Source organism: Chaetura pelagica, unplaced genomic scaffold (genome assembly GCF_000747805.2).
Source record: "Chaetura pelagica isolate M959 unplaced genomic scaffold, ChaPel_1.0 scaffold24, whole genome shotgun sequence".
Taxonomy (NCBI): Eukaryota; Metazoa; Chordata; class Aves; order Apodiformes; family Apodidae; genus Chaetura; species Chaetura pelagica.
The window spans coordinates 2,339,836-2,359,994 of NW_009953077.1; the positions used below are offsets into that span (position 1 = coordinate 2,339,836).

The following is a 20,159-nucleotide window of genomic DNA, read 5'->3' on the forward strand; positions in this document are numbered from 1 at the left end:
GGGGAGAGGTGGATGTGGTGGTTGGTGGTGCTGGCTCATTGCTTTGCATGTGCCTGGCAGAAGCTAGAAAACAAAAATATGGCCTGTTTTTTTAATGGATTTGGGGGGTGGGGTTCCCCACCAAGAGTCTAAGCCTGTGTCTGAGCCACATCATATGCATAGACTTAATGTTTTTTACTCTCCTCTCACCACACCAGCACTTCAACAAATTTGGTTGTGCCAACTATGTGTTTACAGTGGAGCCCTCCAAGGCTCCCTGCATGTGGTTTGGGGCGGAGGAGCAGAGCTGTGCTGGCTGCCCTCTGTGAGCTGCTGCCTGTAATGAGTCCCTGCTGGAGCAGGGAACGTGGCTCTCCCTCTGCAGCCCCTTAAAACTTGTGATCAGTGTCATCCTTTCATCTCAGAGTGATCATCTTGCTGGTAATCTGCTGACTAATTAGTGTGTATTAACCCCCTCTCTGGTGAAGTTTTGCCCATTTGAAGAGCATCACAGCTGCAGGAAGGAGGTGTGAAGGAGTGACACTCAACCTCTACACTTCTACTGGCAGTGGGGCTGGTTCTGCCCCTGCCCTGGGCCTTCTGGTGTGAGCAGCAGCACTTCTGGGGACTGATCCCTTGGAGAAACTGCTGGCTCAGGGGAACAGCAACTTCTGCACAGAATTTCTGTTTGTATGATCAAATTCTGGAGTGGCTTTTAAGAGCTGCAGGAGCAAATCAATGGGCTGGGGCAATGTGTGCCCTGTGTGTGCAGGCCCACTGTGCCTGGTGGTGAGATGGGGCCATTTGAGCACTGGGAAAGTTGCTTTTTATCCACAGGGGAGAAGTACAACTTTTGTCCTGTATTTCTCTGCCTGTTTTTGTGTGTTGTGGTGGTCTTGGTGGGTACGTGTGTGGGGAGGGCTGAAAATGGTGCAAGTCCTGTCTGACAACTACTGTCATCATCATGATCCCTGGGATCTAAAATGCAATTATGAAGATGTGGTTGGCAACACTGACCTCTCTGGGGTGCTGCCCAGGTAGTGTCTGGGAGCTCCTCCAGGCTTGGGGCTCACAGGTGTGGGTGGGTCACCAAAGCTAAGTGACATGTGCTGCAGCCCACAGAGGAGAGAAGACAGAGAGGAGAACTCAGCAGTGCTGGATGGTTTTATTGTTAGTTTTCCCCTCTCTGAAGAGCAGGTGTGTGGATGCAGGAGGGGCATCCTAGCAAGATTCACCCGGGGGGTGAATTGGATGGGTTCCCTGCATGAGAGGGGCTTGAAACAGGCGCCGGTGCCCGGGGCTGCTGAAAGACCGGTCCTGCAGCAGCCAAGTGCTGCTGCTTTGAGGAGCTGCTTGTAGGGGGCACCTGGGGGTAGGATTGGGTAAGTGGAGTTAGAAGAGCTTAGTCAGGATGTGTTTGTTTAAAGGATCTGCTTCAGCCTGACTCCTGTAATTAGGTAACGTGTATATTTCTGTTCCTTGGAAACACTTCATTCATTACTCTAATAGAGGGAAGGATTATGCAGAGATAAACTTTAAAGATGTTAAGGTTGGGTTTGCATCTGGAATGAACCAAGGCATGCAGCAGTCATAGCTGCTAGGAAAGGGGATGCCAGGAACACTAACAGGGAGCCACGAGCAGTCTGTGCACCCGTGTCTTGGCAATACCTGATTTTATCTCTAGACCAAGTCTGCTACTAAGCCTGGGCAAGGAGGTTGTTCTGTGTGACTGTGGGTAAACATTTGGAAAAATGTAACAGTTTAGGATGCAGGAGACCTTCATAAGGGAAGATCTTTGCTGTAGTGTCCCAATGAAGGGACTGGATAAAGGGAAGAAGAGTGAAATGATGAAAAGGATTAAATCCCTGTGTGGTAATGAGAAGAGAGGATTAAGCAAATATGAAAACTGCACCAGAGCTGCAGGTATGAGCTGATGAAGCCTTCTCTTAGCAAAGCAGTACAGTAGCATGCCAGAGGTGCACCCACATGGAGGTGTTTCAAACTCTGCACATTGAGTTCTCCAAGCCAAGTGCCCTGGCTGTAGGGAAGACAGCAGCTCCTTTGGGGAGGCTGATTTTACACACATCCTCCAGGAGTGCTCAGTGAAGTGAGCGACTCTCTCCCCAGATAGCAGCAGTTCTCTACCAGAAGGCAGTGGTAGCTGAAATGCAGCAAAGCATGGACACTAACAGGGCTGCAGGGATGAAGAATCAGACATCTAATACGTTGATTTCTCCCTAGGTAGTCATTGGGGAAATGAGGAAAAGTGACCTAAGGTCTGAGATCCTGAAGAGCTGAAACCTGAGCACATTTCTAATAGTTGAAGGGGAGTCCTACAGCCCTGGGCAGGCTGGATTCCTGTGCTCACTGCTCCTGGATGCAGCCAGGCTACCTTAGCCCAGAATCAGTCCTTCCCTGGGCTCAGAGCAGCAGCAGCCAGTTGCTGTGTGTGTGTTTTGGTGCATCCCACGTGCAACAAACCAGCCACTGAAACCTGCAGCCATGGGAATGGAGATCTTTAAGGTGTAAGAAAGGTATCACAGGTTGTATTTCCAGATCAGCTGTCTTTAAACATTCATGGATCTTCTTCTTTCTTTCCATGGGATGTTAGGACTGGGGTCTGGTCATTTGTAAAGTGATGCTGGTTGTTTTGATTACTTATAGATGAAGCTGGAGAGGGAGGAAGTGGAAACAAGACTCTCCATTTCTGAGTCTGCACTGTAAAACTAGGGCTGTGAAAGAGGAAGTGTCTGTATGTAAAACAAAATTTGGGAGAATCAAGAGCTTTGTTTTTTGTTTCGGCTTTGGCAATGTAGTTCTAAGTCTTGTTTTGTTCTTCTTTAGTCATGAAACATCCCCTTTGAAAACAGTTAGGTGAAAGTCTTCAGTCCTGTGAAGCCACTTTCTTTTAGTTGTTGTTTTTTTTCCTTTCCAAGCTGGGGCAGGAGCAAACACATGACTTAAACACCTCCTGTGCCGGGCTGGCCTTCAGCACCCTCAGCAACAGGCTGAACCAGTTTGCTCATTGCTTTCAGTCTCCTGACAGGCACTCTCTTGTCCTGAACCCTGGGAGGTGCCTGGTCTCTTCTCCCAGCTCTGCAGGAATTCCCCTGCCTCCAGCCACCAGCTCAGAGCTGTGTGTGGTCAGCAGCCTCTGACCGGTGGCAGCCCCACGGAGAAGGCTTCGTAGAAGACCTGAGCTGAGTTCTGGGGACTAAGAAGAGCACCTGGATACAGTTAAGGAGAGGTTTTTATGGCGTGTGGCAGAGGGTAAGGTGTGCAAGTAGCTTTCACCTCCAGAAGGTACCTGTCTCCGGAGTTTCAGGTGAGAGAAACTTCTTGTTTGCGTTGACACGTTGAGTTGCTTGAACCTGTGAGGCTGTTACTGCCTTTGGAGCTGGGGATGTGTTCTTGTGCCTGGTGGAGCTGCTCCTGGGACCCCAGGAGTGACTGAGCAGGAAAGGTGCTCCTCAGCTTGCTTGGTGTGGGTGTTGCCAGCAGCAGACCTGCTCCTGGTGCAGTTCCTGATGCCAGCCTGGCTGGTGGGTTAGGCATTCATTTGGACAGTGTCTGCCATGGATGTCGAGGGGATCAAGGCTTAACCATGTGGGGATGCTGCCTTGTTGCCTGGGCTGGAGACTCTTCTGAGAACCTCACGGGCTGAAAGCACTTGCTATTGCATCAGGAGCTAGTGCTGCTCTAGGCTGTGGTGGACTTGGCTGTCCTTGCTGAGAATAAAACTTCAGCAGCTGCTCTGCAGGCAGAGGAGCAGGAGTTGGGGGTGAGTCAGGGGTGTGGGTTTTGCTCTGTTGCCTGCCAGGTCTGTCTTTCAGCAGTAGCTCTGTACTCAGCCAAGGGAGCTGCAGGATGGGGCAGCCCATCCTCAACTGATCCCTTGCAGGGGTCTGCACCCTGTGTCCCCAGTACTGAGAACCCACTAAAACCCCATGGGGGACAGTCATCTTCAGAATCTGCTCTGTACTAAGATCCCTGGTGCTTTGGCTGCTATCTGAGGTCTGCTTGAAACAGATAAATGCAAGAAGTTGAAAACTCCCTGATTAATGGGTGAGACTTTAACATGTACTTGTGTACAAGTCCGTCCAATTTCAATCTAAAGATATGGAAATGTTGGCTGCTTTTCTTTCTCCTTCATCTATCATAATAGAAAAACATGCAGCAACCCTCAGAATATTTAGAAATGCAATTGCTGATATGAATGTGCTCTGGCATGAGGCACACACAGCTGGAAAATGTGCTTTCTCCCACAGTATTTTAAGGATGTGCAGCATCATCAAGGACTATTCACTAGAGCTGGCACTGTGAGCCTATCCCATACGTCAGAAGACAAATGATCTGTCCCCACCCTTTGGCAGGGTATATCCCAAATGTGCAGTGGGCAGGTGACAGATCCCTTTGTGGTAATAGATGTGCTGCCCCCCAGCTCAGCCCTACCTCAAAAGGGATACATGAATAAAGCCCTGCCAGGGTAGCTGGCAGGAAACACACCGAGAAACAGATGGTGCTGTGCTGCAGTTTTACCTGCTGTGAGACCAATGCATAATTTAGCAGGACAGAAACATTAATTAATTCCCGTGGTTGCTGCATTTTTTGGGGGGGAGGTTTATTTGATTTAACAATCAGTAGATGAGAGAGGTAAAGGATGTTATATGTAACTTTTTTTTCCTCCCAAAGGACTTGGAAATGTAGCATCCACTACAATGATTTCTGTGAATTATTCTATGAATCCTGGGAATGAGTTGTGTGCTGTGATACAGGTGCCCCTTCCACAGGGGCAGATGCCTCTGTCCTGACAAGGCCAACTGATGCCTGGGGAGGGACAGTTCCCTCTCTGTGCCCCTAATGAGATGTCACTCTTTCTACAGGCAGCCTGTGGTACGTTGGAGCCCCTCTCAGCCTACAGCTGTGCTTTTTATACCAATGAAGACCCTAGTCCTACCACCCTAAAGCTACTGCCTGTCCCTTGACAGTTTCTCCAATCCTTTTTCCTGCACTGTGGTCCAAATATTCTTGTTTGCCTCCCTGAAAAATGAATGATATGTTTAGGATGTAGGGGGCAAGAGATACAGCAGCCTCAGCTTTGGTGGGCACTGGAGATGGGACAGGACCTGGTGAGTTACCTGGTACCTTGTACTCTGCAGTGTCCTGTACTGAGAGGGGCAGGTGCACATAAGAAGGAAGTTCTTTCTGTGGTTTTTCAAGGCTTGACAAACAAGTGTATGGGACAGGAGGTAATGAAACTGGGTGTAACAGAGCCCAGTCAGCAGTAGCTGGAAGGTCCTCCTCCTTCCTTCTGATGGAGTGTTGGAGGAAAAGAAGGACTGGGTGCCTGGTTTCCCTGGGCTTCATGGCCCCTCTCCCCTTCTCTTGCACCCACATGTGCACGATGGGAGCAGGGCTCCTGGGAAGCATCTTCCAGGAGCAGCTGAACAGGATGGCCTGACCTGCTGAAAAAGGCAAGCAGAGAGGTTTTGGTACTGGGTTTGCTCATTAACCTTAATGAGACTAGTGCCTATTTCGATTCCATCCTCTGACCTCAGACAGGGCCTAATATGAGCACTCCAGCTCTGTTTCCAAGCATCCTCTTCCTGCTCCAATTGGCTTCCTTTCCCTGGCTAACCTTTCATCATGTCCTCTCCAAGGAGGATGGGAAAAATGCATTATAATTTTGCAGTCTTGGCAAATGAGGAATCACGCCCATGAAAACAAATACCCGTTAATTAGGACCATGAAATGCTGATTGAATTACAGCTCTGATAATGGCAAAGGCAGGTTGAAAGTCTGCTGTATATCCCAAAGGAAAAAAAGAAATGAGTTTTTCTTTTAGAAAGTCATTTCAGCCACTCCTACCCATCTATTTAAAAGTTTCTCAGCCAACAGGTACTGTGTTTCCATTTGAAGTAGAAGGGGAGGCTGAAGTTATTGCCTGGGATAATTGTTAAAAAATGTAGAATTCTCATTTGTGCCCGTTAAAGCAGGAATAACTTTTTTTGAAGCATATGAATGGGCTGGGAATGACCCCCATTTGAAGTTATTGCCTGGGATAATTGTTTAAAAATGTAGAATTCTCATTTGTGCCCTTAAAGCAGGAATAACTTTTTTTTAAGCATATGAATGGGCTGGGAATGACCCCCATTGGGGAGTTTGTGTTGTTGCAGGGTGGCCAGAAGAGAGATGAGGAAAATGTGGAGAGCCTGGCCAGGGTCAAGCCCTGCCCAAAGTGTGTCTGCTCAGCTTCCTTCTCTGCCAAGGTGACTAAGGAGAAGTTTAAAGGAGTTGAACAGAACAAAACACTGGATCTAAACAATATTTAAAAGCTTTTTTCTTTTGCTGAAGATGAGTTTTAGCAGTCTGTGCTATCAACAACCCTTTGGTGAAGCCCACTCCCCCTTTTTGCCATCACCTCTCCCTTCTTTAATTCTCCCTAGTAAGTTACAAAAACTGTAAGTAACTGCTTTGTAACTGCTACCCCAGTAGCAGGCTGGGGTAACCCCCCCACACCCCCTCATCACCCTCTGGGTACCAGGACAAAGGGTGAGGTCCTGCTCTCCTCCTGCTTCCAGCAGGCTGACTCAGCAGCTGGGGCTGCAGATGCTGTGGCCACCCCACCATCCATCCCCTCCAGTCTCTCCACCTTTCCCTCTCTGCTTCCGTTCTCATTGTTTGTGTGTTGGAGTTTCCTGATGTCACTGCTCCCACCCATCTGATAAAGCATCAGGCCTTTTTCTTGGTGCCTTTCTTTAAAAAGGGAGGAAAAACTGGACTGGAGCTTGTTTGTTCTTGGAGGGGCCCTGTTCAACCTACAAGGGTGGTAACTGGAGGGCTGACGTGTGTGGTGGCTCCAGAAGGCACATCATGAAGTATGAGACAGAGTTATGATTCAGGACTTTTGTGCCACTCTGTCTTGTGGTCCCTGGGACTGATTCCTGACCTGTTTCTGTATTTCCAGGACTGGGTAGAAAAAAAATATTGAAAAATATATTTTTTTTTTTATTTGAATATAAGTTATTTTGGATGGTACAAGTAGCAAAATGCCTGCTGAGGCCACGAAGATGTGAGCAATGGCAGAAGGAGCTGGGGGATGTGGCAGTGAAGAGCTGACATGTTGGTGGGGCAGCACACAGAGCTCTCCTGGCATCCCCGGCCCTGCTGCGAGCCCATTGAGGGCAGGCTGGAGGCTTTCCATCCATTTCATTGAGCTTTGGATCAAGCCCATGGCATGCTGCTTGTTTATTTTGGAGAATGAAAGGACCCTTTCAAGGCTGCTCTTTTTCCTTCTCCTTTGGTTCAGCTGCTCCTCGTGCCGTTGGATGCACAACCACCTCGTGAAGGGCCAGCAGGTCGTGTGTCTTGGAAAGCTTGTCATAACCCTGCTCACAGCAATGGGCAGTGCCTCTGCAAGCAGCATGGTCCCTCTGTGGGGAGATGCCATGACTTGTTTCCTTTCCCATGGTCACTCAGCACCTTCAAGAAATGCTTATGCCAGAGCTCATCTGCCCCATCAGCCAAATCCTTTCGAATTCTAGATGGTTATTCCTCATTTATTTGTCCAATTTGATCACTGTACAGATACTTGGTCAGTAAAATGAGGCACCAATTGCTGTAGCAAGAGATGATACCTTGTGAAATTAGGGGGTTTTGCTTCCTATCTTGAGAAGCACAGTTGCAGCAGACCTGTGTTCTCAGAAAACATCACAGCACTGAGAGTACTGGCAACACTTTATATAGATTTACAGCACCAATTTCTTTTTTGCCTCTTCTGTTTGCTGCTTTTGTGATTGTCCCACTGCAAAACTGGCTGGGAAGATGCAGTGCTCTGCCTCAAGAGGCAACTCAGCCAGGGCAGGTGGGCCTGTTGACTGTTGACTTCAGGTTGTGCTGGATCAAATCTTGAGAGGCAACTCAGCCAGGGCAGGTGGAACAAGACCTGTTGACTTCAGGTTGTGCTGGATCAAATCTGAAAAACAATGGCACAAGGACTGTTCTTTTACATGTGTGCTAGAGCTGAGGGGCTGGATGCTGCTCTGGGGGAGATAAGATGAGTAGTGTGGTCCTAGAAGAGCATCAGCTGCCTTTGCCACCCTGTTGCCTTCATCTCTGCTGTCCTTTGCCAATCAGGGACAATGGGGATGGGGCTCAGTTACTTTTAAATATGGATTTTGATGAAAAGAAACGAGGACTGTTCTTCTACATGTGTGCTAGAGCTGAGGGGCTGGATGCTGCTCTGGGGGAGATAAGATGAGTAGTGTGGTCCTAGAAGAGCATCAGCTGCCTTTGCCACCCTGTTGCCTTCATCTCTGCTGTCCTTTGCCAATCAGGGACAATGGGGATGGGGCTCAGTTACTTTTAAATATGGATTTTGATGAAAAACTTATATTGGTGCTTTAGTGTGCTGGGCACTGGACACATGAATGGATATGGTTCTGCTGGGTTTGTGGTCTGATGTAGTTTGGGTAGGGATGTTCTTTGCTCGTGTTTAATAGGATGCAATTATCTAAATTGTCATCTGAGCATGTACGTAGGCAAGGACAAGTCCTTTCCTGGGTATACACCTTTCCTGGGCTAGGCATGACCCATAAAGTCTAATCGAGGGCAGAGCATTGCTCTGAGTCATGATTTTCCTGGAGGCTACAGCATCCCAGGTTACTCATGCTGAGAGAATGAATGCACTGAGGATATAATTATAATAGCTAGGCATCATTTATCCTCTCTCCTTTTAAAGATTCTTGTCAGGAGACTGATAGGCTTGGGTTGTTATTTTTGTCTTTGTGGCCATATATATCATGCAAAATGCTAAAACCTTACTATCTCATTATTCTCACTCTTACAGGGCTGTAGATCTCTGTCCAGTATTTAGGTTATACAGTCATTCTACCCCATTTGTCATAGATTAATGAGGCTATAAAATAATCATAAAGCTGGAGTAGCCTTGGATTTTCATGCTCCTCACGTATTTATATCTACCATGAAATACTTAATCCAAAAGTAATTTACCTGACTTTTTCAGGCTCCATTTAATATTCCCTGCCAACTCAAAAAGCTGGAGGTGCTGCCCCCTTCTTGGCTGGGGCAGCAGGGAGGTGATGCCAGCATCCAGCAGTGACCAGTGCCTGAGGGGAGCCCAGCAGGTTTGATGCCTGTCAGGGAGCACAGTGCCCATCAAGTGACCAGTTGGCAGAGCTGAAAAGGAAACCCTCCTGCTGCTGCTGCGGCTGTGGGGGACACAGGACCAAGCCAGTGGGACTGGACACATCATCCTGCCTGGCACTCCAGCCCCTTGGTCTTTTGGGACCTCCCACTCCTCTGATAAGACGCTGAAGCATTTCATATCTCCAGTAAGGTGATGGACAGGAAGAGTGACATCCATGAGCGAACCACAGAGGAGATGTGTGGTGTTGTCCCAAGCTTCTGGGGAGCTGCTGAAGCACATCTAGGTAGGAGGTGAAGGGGAATGTGCTGAGTATTTAGGCATGTAAGGTGGAATGTTTCTGGTGTGTCAGTGCCATCTATTATAATTTTGCCTCCAAAACTAGGGTGCTAAAAGTATTTTGTGTGCTTTGTTACTATCCTGCCAGTTTTGGGATGGTAGAAGTATGAGACCACTGAGACTGCAGGTGTAGAGGGAAAACCCAGTTTTGTCCCTTCCTATTTATTTTTGTGGCATGTGACAGCTTTGTCTCTTTGCTCTGCAGGGTCTCAACTCCTCTTCTGCAGAGGCTCCTTGTCTCTCTTCAGGCTTGGGGACCATCTCCATGGGCTGGTTATCAGGAGAGAAGGCATGTGCATGGTCCACAAGTGAGCAAGAGTGATCTGCTGCAGGGCTGGGTATTAGGTGAAAGCAGCAGCCTGGAGAGAAATCACTCCTCCTGCCACAATTTCTGGAGGCAGCCACAGCTTGTCCTGTGCCCCATCACTTCCCACAGGCCCTCCCTGCCAAGGCAGAGGTCAGGGGTGCCTCCCTCTGGCAGGGCAGCAGACTGGCATGGTGTGAATCATTTCCTCCAGCAGCACCAGCACCCCCCTGGTCAAGGTGCAGTTCTGGGAAAGGTGGTGGTGATGTGGATTTCTCTGCAGCCCTAAGGATGCCCCAGGTTTCCATCCTGTGTGTGTTTGCTCTCTGTTTCCTCCAGATGTGACTTGGCAATAGCAGTGAGTACAGGGTCTGATGTCACTGATAGTGACTCTCCTGATGAAGCCCTCCCACAAAGCAGAAGAAGATGGATTTGCAAGCTCCTGCCTCATCTTGGAGCATTGTCATATTAACCCCATGGCCCTCCCAATACCTTGTTCTGTGTCCCTGGGACAGCTCTCCCTGAAGAGCTGCAGATAGCAGCACTGGTGACCAAGTAGACAGCAACCTTCCTACAGGTCCCCAGCCAGCTCATCTTGCCATCACTACAGTTGCTGAGAGGCCATAAAGCATAGAACCCCAGACTGGTTTAGGTTTGAAGGCACCTTAAAGATCTTCTAGCCCCAACCCCCTGCCATGGGCAGGGACACCTCCCACTAGACCAGGTTGCTCCAAGCCCCATCCAACCTGCCCTTCAACACTTCCAGGGATGGGGCAGCCACAGCTTCCCAAGGCAACCTGATCCATTGTCTCACCACCCTCACAGTGAAGAATGTTTTCATAATATCTAACCTAAATCTATCCTTTTTCAGTTTGTCCAGAAGCATTTGCAGGTGCAGTGTGTGATAGAAACAAATCCTCTTTCAGCTGGAAATCAAATTTTCTCAGGATTTCTTATTCTCTTCTCCCCAGAAATCTAGGGTGATTTCCCCTTATTTGGTCTCTTCTCTGTGTAAACTGACTTAATGGGGCTATAGAAAGCTATGGGTGTAGAAATGTGTAGAGAAATTTAAATACAATTTGTATGCAGGTGTATATTAAGTAGTGACATGCATTAGAAGTCATGCTCACTGCTGCCAAATGGCACGTGGACTTGAACTACATCCTCACCTGATGATGTGTGAGGTTTCCCTGAAGTCAGTGGAGCTGTGCCAGCTCATACCCCTGATGCACTGACCACAAGGTAATGGAGGAACTAGATTTGTGCTTTGAAAACTGGGTGACACGCCATGATGGTAACAGTGTGGTCGTGGGAGATGATAAACCCTGCATGTAGAACTGGAGCATGTGCTGCTTGTCTTGAACCTGACCTGGTTCTGTAGTTCTAGGTGTGGTGGGCATGAAAGTTTGCTGTCTGAGGAATCAGACTGCAAGCTGTTGAATCATTTATGAAGTTAAAAGGCAGTGGCATTTCCCTTCTGATGTGAGGTGCTAATGAGCTGACTGTGGGATGCAGACTGCAGGAAATTCGTGTTTCTGGCACAGCAGCTGTTCTTCAAAATGTGTTTATTTGTTGGGATGTTATGTTTATATCATTAGTGTAGAGCAATATATGTACAGCCTGAGCTCTCTGAGAGGAAGGAAAAAGGTAGCAGCTTGTTTAGAAGTGTGTAAAGCTGCTGTTAAATGAGCTCATTAGAGGCTGTTCCTCATCCAGAGAGGACAGCACTAGGCACCAAAGGCTCCCTCTGCAGCTGTGGGTCGTTTGGGATGGTGGTGTGGCTTTCAGCTCTATCATCCACTTGATTTTGGGGCAGTTCAGAGGGGCAAAAGCTGGGAATTGAAATTCTTGGTGAAGAGCTTGGGAAGGGAGGGGAGGTGTGCATCCAAATCCCTATACTGGAAGCTGTTCTTCTCCTCAAAGGATGGTGGCATAGCCCTTTCAGACAGATCTCATTTTCTTCCTAAATTAGGGTCTGGTAATGTGAATGGCAGTAAATAAATCTTTGTGGAATTTTATACTTATTTTTGAGATTTCCTTAAAATTTCTGTTAATATAAAGAATTAAAGTAGGTTAGAAATATTTTGGTTTGGTTTTTTTTCCCAAAAAAATCTCAACCAAACTGGTTTGTCAGTGCCTTTTACTGGAAGTGGAATCTTGCTTCAAAAGCTCCTGCTCAGGGTGGGCTGGATTACAGACTTATCTTATGCACTGGTGCTAATTTTTAAGCACCTTATGGACTGAGAGGTCACATCAAAGAGAGGGCACCTGATGACTATTTCATTTTATCTTTATTAGGTTGGTATTTAAGGAGCAAAGTGTAGCAAAGGCGATTTCTGAAAAGTCACTTCATCTTTTTTTGGGGTTAATTGCATTAATGCTCACAGCTTGACAGGCTTGTTTCATGACAGGAATTTTTAAAGTGTTAGGGATGTTCAGCTTCAGCACTGTCTGAGAAAGTCCCAATTCCCAAGTAATCCTGTTTTTCATGCTCATGAAAACTCCTATAAATTAGCACCTTTGGGAATTTTCAAAGGGTATATTTAAAAGCAGTGTAATCACATCCTGTTGGCTTGCAACTGGAGTATAATGGGGAAGTTTTGATGAAAATTTGCACAGATTTGTTCAGAGAGGAGAAACATGTCTGGGTGTAGCAGGATGAGGTGGGATTGCAGCTGGTTTCTGCTGGGAATTCAGTGAACAATGTGGTACCATAACCCTTTTGAGCCTTAGCATAGAGCTCAATGATACTCAATGGTCCTGCTACCATCCCAGGGGAGCAGGGCTTGAGCATTTGAGCCCTGGGAAGTGAGGTAACAGCAGAATTCAAAGTAGTGATGTGTGCCATGAACCAGAACTGTCTCTCATAACTTTGAGGGCTGTCACAGTGTTTTTTGTTCTTCACTGAACCTCACTGCTTGCTACAGAATATTATGAATGTTGATTGCAATTGTGTATTCAATATATGAAGACAAATTATGTAGTAAAGTGTGTTTTAAAGCATCAGTTAGAACAGTCATCTGGTAATTCATATATAACTCACAATAACTTGCTTTTTACTGTTGAAAGTTCAGAGACCAAAAATGATCAAAGTTTTAATTTCATTATCTGCTACTGGGGACTTTGTGTGTCTGTATCCTTTTTCCTGTCTAATCAAAAGTCATCTCTAGCAGCAATACTGCTTTGTAGATATGAGAGGATTGATGCTCTTATCCTGTGGTCTTACAGGTAGATGACTTGTCTATTCATCTGATTGCATGTGAGGTACTTTGAAAAGAGAAGCAGCAGCTCAGCTAAGCCTCATTCCATTCATTTTAACAGAGATGATAATAAGCAAGGAATCCACTTGGGATTGTGGTTTCCTATTATGTTGGTAGCAAACCTTTGTTTTCTTTTAATGCCTGTTAATCTGGAGCTACAATCAATAATGTAAGGAAAAGCACAAATCTGCCACACATCACATTTTCTGTCTTCTTTACGTGATGTTCTCTGTAGATTCCTGTTGTGTGGCCTTATTGCTTACCAGAAATGAATGCCCTTTGTTCCCATGACTGTACATCAAATAGATTTGCAGTAGCTCTCTCTTGTTTCCCCCTTGAAAGTGTTAGATACAAAGACCTTTCCCGAGGTATCTAGCTCCATCCTCTTCCTCATAAAATAGAGTTGGGATGCTACAGCCTTTGGAAACTATCTTGGTAACCTACTGGCTTTCCCTTGCTGAATCTTTTGTGATCTCTGTTTTAACTCTGAGGAGTCTGGATATTATTTAAGTACTTCGAATAAACCCACTTGCAATCAGGTTCTGAAAGTGGAAGTGAATAGAAGATTAAGATTGATTTGAATAGGTAATTAATCACCTGCATATTAAAACACAAAATATTTTAAAATGTATTTAGCTTTTTGCATTATAAATTTTCCTTGCTCTTTTTTTATTCTGTGGATGTTCAACACTAAGCCCCAAGCTCAAGGGACAGTGCACAGGGATGTGATTACTGCCTCATGTACTTGGGTCAACTGGCAAGGTGAAGCCTAGGTGGCACTTGCTTCGTATTTCATTTATCACCTTTTTCTGCAGAAGCAATGACAAAATGTGTGTGAAGTTTTTAGTCATGAGACTGGACTTGAAATCCATGCATGATTCTGTGATTCTGTACCCAGAATAAGGGTAGGGGAAAAGTTCTTAACTTGCTCTAGTCTATACGTGGAGCTCTAACTTTACTGTAAGAGCATAAAGCCTACACAAATTAATGGAAATACTTCTGGGAAAAGCAGCTGGGAGTGCTGAGGAGGGAGGGTCTGAGTACATATGGCTGCTTCTGAGATGGAGTTATCTGGGGCCATCACTCAGACACACAGTAACTTGCAAAGCATGAAAACTAACTGCAAAATGCCTAAGTTTTTACTTGAAGATACCAGGAGTCCCAGACCAACTTAAAAAAAAAAAAAGTTCTTGTGCTGTGTTAAAGGAGAAAAGCTTCATCCTTAGTTTTTCCACTCTTATGAGAGGTGATAAGGAAAACAAAAAGGCACTGAAGGAAGCAGGGACAGCAGAAGCATTTAAACTTTTTGTAATGAGTTAGTTGGATTTTCCTGGCTCAGGATAGGGCTGTTCCCTGCACTGTTTCTTTAACTACAAAGGTCCTTTTCTTTTCTTTTGGAAATGGAACTTGAAAATTGAATTTTCTTTTTTCATCTGTTTAAATTTGGGTATAACTTGACCACAACACACAGATGCCATTGGAGATTTTCCTGGCTGGTTCTTCTCCGAAGCACTGTTATCTGAAGAAATGGCAATTACCCACTGCCAAGCCTGGCACTGGTACTGGCTTAGGTTATTGAAATAACTCTAAAGATGTTTGTCACTTTTCTTTCCAAGTGAAAAATGGAAACTTTTTTCATTTTGTACATTTGTGATAATGTTAAAAGCCTCTAAACACAGAACAAGGATGAGGGGCAATATTGAGGAGGAGGAAGACTTCCTTGTGGCCACAGGCTCTAAGACAGCATTCAAAGGAGGGATAATACTCCTGGGGTGGGTATAGAGATGCTGGTTTCAGTTGTAGAGCCTGAGTTTTTACTTGTCTTGTGTGACAACAATCTGTATCTCTCTGCACTGGCTCACTTCTGTTAACATTGAAATACCATTGTTGTCATTTTCCTTGAGTGAAAGCAAGTCTTGGAGAGATTTAAACTCCCTGGTAGCAGAATGGCCAGCAGGTAGCAGCACCAAGAGGAGCAGAGCTGCTCTTGCTTCGTTGTGTACAAAAAGTGGAAGTGTGATGCTTGGAGACACACAGGTCCAAAGCCTGTCTGGAACAGGCAGTTGTCTGTAGAATTACAGCACCTCTACTATGGCACAGGAGCTGACTGCATGAGCATAGGCTCTTGCAATATGAAAAAGGTTGATTAATACAGAATGGAATGGGTTTTGTGAACACTTGTGGTGTGCTGCCAGCAAGCAGGATGTCTTCCTCTCATGAAGAGCCCTTGGGACAGGACTGCAGCAGCAGCTCTGGTGTTCTCTTTAGTTCTCCTATGCAAGCCATTCCTATTCTCTTTTCATTTCATTGCCCAAGAGAGATTAATTTTACAGAGAGGCTGGTCTTGCTGATGGTTTTAGCCACAACTCTGCTCTTTGAGGAGTTACTTCAGCAAGGTGCTGATGCTTGCATGTGGTGCCCCCCTGCAGCTTCTGTCCTGAAAAGCTTAGGAAATGTCAGATCCTCTGAGGGAGTCTTAAAAAGTTTATTTGCCCTTTGACCTTCACCCTCTCTCAGAAATGAAAGGTGCAGCTTTCTGGCATCAACAGTTTAATCCCCAGCAGGACAGACTGCTGCTCAATTTTATACTGATTATCGAGGCAAGGCTGGAGTCTCCTGTGGGCTGTTACTCAGTGTTTATTTGCTGCAGGCTGTTTGTGAGGAGCTCTGCTAGCACAGGCAGCTTTGTTTTGCTCAGGCAGCAAGCGCTGGGTTAATAGAGTTATGCGAGTTTAAGAATAGAGAAAAATAGTCTCTTTAGCAGGTTTAGCTTTTAATTGGTGCGATGCAACAACCAAGTGGGAGCAGGGAGGTGGCTCTGTGCTGGGCATCTGCCGTCATCTGGGCTGCCAGATAAGTTGGTCCATCTATTCCTGCAGGAGTATTCAGGATTTCTAGTGTATAATTTGAGCATGGGATCAGCCAGGAGAAACCGCTGACAGCTTTGCTCCCGGCATGGGGATGACGAGGTGTGGGTGGCAGGCAGGGCTGTGTGTGAAGCTCCTGCCCAGCTTGCCCTGGTGCAGCAGGGACCAGCGCTCGGGAGCTGCTTCCTCCTCTTCCCGCCGCGTCTAAATGGGGTTGTCGCCAGGGCACATGGCAAAAGGGTTAAACTTTAATTAGAAAACACCGTGGCAGCTACCGGAGCTTAAGAGAGATTTATATAAGCAGCTAAGAAGGACAAGGCTGCTGTGTGAGCTGCTGGTTGGGCTGAGCTACTGCAGCTGCTGGCTGTGCTTCAGGAGCTGGCAGCCGGGCCATGCCTGGGAATCTGCCTGGGAATCTGCCCAGGAAGCGCCGTCAAAGAGGAGTTTGTTGGAAGGTTTGACCCTGGCTCTGCGCAACACCCTCCGCCCGCCCTATAAAGCCGGGCTGCTGAGCCAGGGGAGAGAGGCAACAGGAGCCAGCCGGGACGAGGACTTGTTTTGCCAACGGAGAAGCTGCCCATGGCTTCGGTGTTGATGTGCGGGGTGGAGGATCTGCTCTTCAGCGGGAGCCGCTTGGTGTGGACGGTGGCAGTGGCAGCGCTGAGGCGATGGTCTGCGGGGAGGCTGCGGGCCTGCCGGCAGGCCCTGCGCGCCTGGTGCGGCCTCCGCGATGTCTACCAGGTAAAAACACCCGGTTTTTGCTTAAAAAGGTGCTGTGCCACCTGGCGTGATGGGCATGCGCTCGCCCACCTGTGTGGTCACACCTCGGGTGAGGTTGGTGGGGATGGGGTGAGGTGAGAGCATCGCAGCAGAGCTGTGGCACCAGCAGCCCCGCTGCGGGGACCCACGGGCTCTTGTCACCTGGGGGTCTGCACTGGTCCCTGGTTCTGCGTTCAAACAGCCAGCTCGGTGCATCTGCCTTGAATTCAGGGCTTGGGGAAGATACTTTATGTTAAATGTGTTTACCAGCCAGCCTTTCCCATCTCACAGCCCCTCTGGAGTGCTCTGGCACTTGGGAGCTCAGCGCTCAGCCTGTGATGCTGCCACGGGAGAGACTGGCTGTAGTTTTCCCTGCTGTTTGTCACCAAACAGCAGCAGGCTGTCATGCCAGAGTACTTAGCCTTGCAAAGGGGTTGCTGTTTACGGGGACTACAAGTCCTGAAACAACTATTTTTGAGGCAGAACAGAGAGCACCAAGCTTGCAGTTACTGAGGTATCCAGTTGCAGTTAGTGTGGTGTCACTCTTCTTGGAATCTGTTTTTTGCTGGCAGTTGTTTCTTTTCATGTGTCAGTATCTCCTGTGTAAACTTGTGTGGCTGGACATGGTGTCAGTGTGAAGTGTTTGCCAGATTATGTTGAATGTTTCAAAGCTGCTTCTCCCCATCCCTGGTGTGTTGCAATACAGAGAATGACAGAGCTTACAGCACACAGCTCTCCAGAACCATCAGGATGTAACTTCCAAGGGGAAGTCGTGCTAAAAGGACATCTGTGCCTATTTAATTCCAAAGGGATCTGTTGCTGTATAGCTTTAAGATATGCCCAGGAGTGGGCTTGATGGTGACAGAAGTGCTTCCAAGTGCTTGAATGCATCTTGGCATCTTGTACAGGTGATGGATGTAAACACTGTGACATGTGGCATGTACCACTTGAATGTGGAATGTGTATAGTTAGGGAATGCAGAAACATAGGCATCAGTGCTCCCCATTTATCCATCTTTACTGACCTGAATCAATGTGGGATGCAGTCCTGGCTCCCTTTCTTTCTCTCAATACAATCCAGCTACACCTGTGCTGTGTAGGTGTTATTTTGGGGGTCTGTTCATATAAAGAGTGCAGAGCTCAGACTGCTTTCACTTGTTGCTGTGTCCCCATGGAGTCAAACCCCATCCCTCCTAGACTGGAATAATATCTTGGTAAGGATCAGCCCTGACAATAGCTGTATTCAGCCTCTTCAGCTGCAATTTTCTGAAGGTTGGCTCAAAGTGAAAAGAGACTTTTTTCCAAAACTAAGTGTGATTGTACCTCTATCCAAACTTATGGGATTCTGGTGGCTGTTGGTGGATTGGCCTGTTGTCCTTATGAAAAGAATCACTGGCTTGTACCTGTGTTGTAAACTGGGGATGTGAAAATGGGTAAAACAAGGAGATGGGTCCTTGTATCTTTCTTCCAAGGGTGCATTTAAGAGAGATGACTGAAAGAACACCCTGCAGCTCTTCCTTGGGTTGTGTAACACATTGCTTTTTGTGCTGATGTCTTGGCTCTTTGCTGTTAAAATCACAGTGTATCCTGGTGTGGAGTCCAGTGGGCACAGGACTGAGCACACAGTGTTAAGTGTCTCTGTTTTATTGGGATATCAGAGCCCTGTAACAGCTTGAATCAAATACAGCTTTTCCTGGGCAAATTGTGTTCTTTCTCTGTGCACTTGTTCTTTGCCTATAAAATGTGTATAACAGCACTCTCCTACCTGCCAGGGATGCTACTTGCCTTATGTTCTTGCTAGGGTAAGTCCTGTAGTTAGCGCAGCCAGATGAAAGTGTGTTTTTTCTTTGTGTTATTATTAATATTGGCACTTGGACAGGTGCTTTACAAAGTCCTTCCCTAGTTTGGCTTCATCAAGAATGTTCATATATCTCTAACTCCTTCATATTCCAGGTGTGAAAAATACCACAGGTGGTATATAAAGGCTCTTTTGACTAAACTTAGGCTTTTGTCCCCAGTGAGGACTCTCCTGGCTGTCATCATGTCACAAATTAGGGAACAAGTCAGAACTTTGTCACTGAGTTATGTGCAAGGAACAAGCAGGGAAGGGAGAGGTGACAGGCACCTGCACTGCTGGTCAGCTCTGGAGGCTTCAGTTGATTTTGATCTATATTTGGGGCTCATGTTGTTCTGTGGGTCACTGGCTGCTTTCAGGTGAGTTGGATGCTGTTAACTGGTTGCTTTTTTTAACCAACAGTACTTTACTGTGGTGAAAGGAAAACCAGTAGGATTGCTTCTTGATGGGTTGGTGACTCTTGGGATTTATTTTTTTTTCCTTTTTTGTGTGTGTTATTAATGAAATGCTGGCTGGCCTCATGGGAGACCTGAACTTGAGTCCCAGCACAGACAAGCCACTAACACCTTGGTGCTTCTATGCTGGGCTCTCACCGATCTCTGCTGAAGTTGGCAAGTGCTTAGATTGTCACGCAGGCAGAGCTGTCTGGCCACAGAGGCTGAAATCCTCTCTACCAGCATAAAGCCTTTACCTGCCTTAGCAGCTTTAAGTACCAAAAAACCCAAACAAACCAAGTACAAACCACCCTTTGTCACCTTTTTTTTTTAGCCTTTTTTTCAGCCTTTTTTTCCAGTGTGTGTGTGTGTAGGAAACACCTTCCAAGGCTTTACCAGTTGCTGTTTCACCCAGTCATCAGTGTGAGGACATCAGCCCCAGCCCAGCAAGCCAAGCTCAGGCTTTCACAAGCTACTCTCTCCTCCAAGGTGCTTGCCATCATCTATCTCATCTAAAGGAGAAGGGTTACCCTGTTTGCCCAGGCCTATTCATCCGGAGGAGTTTATGAGCCGAAGTCCTGATGGGGTGTCCTGTTTCACACTGAAATAATCTCTGAACCCATGCAAGGATAGGAGGGTTGTACAGTATGTGAATTTATCCTCTTTGAGCACTTGGGTTTAATGCCAAGAAGCATTGTCTTGCCTTGCCTGTGGTAGAGAGCATCTGAAAGCCTGTCCTAGAAACCAGAGACTTACAGAGACAGCTGATGGAAGAGCTGGCACAGATCTTCTAACTGCAGCAAGTCAATATGAGCTATTGTGGCTTGGAAAGAACCCTAGGTGACAATTCAGCATAGAAGCCTTCATGCTTCCTACTTCATGCAACCTACTATCTGTGAGATAAAGGAGTAAGGGCTGTGCTTAGTTATGGAGAACTGGCACATAATATTCTGCCCTGCCAGCCAGGCTTTGGGGTGCTTCCCAGAGCCCCCTCTAATGTCCACAAAGGGACAGAGCAGCAATTCTGGGTGTCCTGGTGTTTCTTCCAAAATAGTTTTTGGCAGGGCTCTCTAATTGCTGGTTTTATAGGCCACCTGTATTAGATTTAATTATAGAGCAAAACAGAATGTATAATTTTTATATAAATGAGGTTAATAAGCAGTGTGAAAGCTAAAAACTTTCAGGCTCAACATCTAT

The 20,159-nt window shown here is 46.7% G+C and overlaps 1 protein-coding gene across 1 annotated transcript in view; it reads left to right on the forward strand.

Annotated features, from left to right (window-relative positions):
* The first annotated feature begins 16,494 nt into the window (after window positions 1-16,494).
* FRMD4B (FERM domain containing 4B) overlaps window positions 16,495-20,159 on the forward strand; it is an 81,556-nt gene continuing 77,891 nt past the window's right edge. Inside the window, exon 1 of the mRNA XM_009996897.1 lies at window positions 16,495-16,656. Within this exon, the coding sequence (XP_009995199.1) occupies window positions 16,495-16,656 (162 nt within the window). The remainder of the gene's footprint in view (window positions 16,657-20,159) is intronic.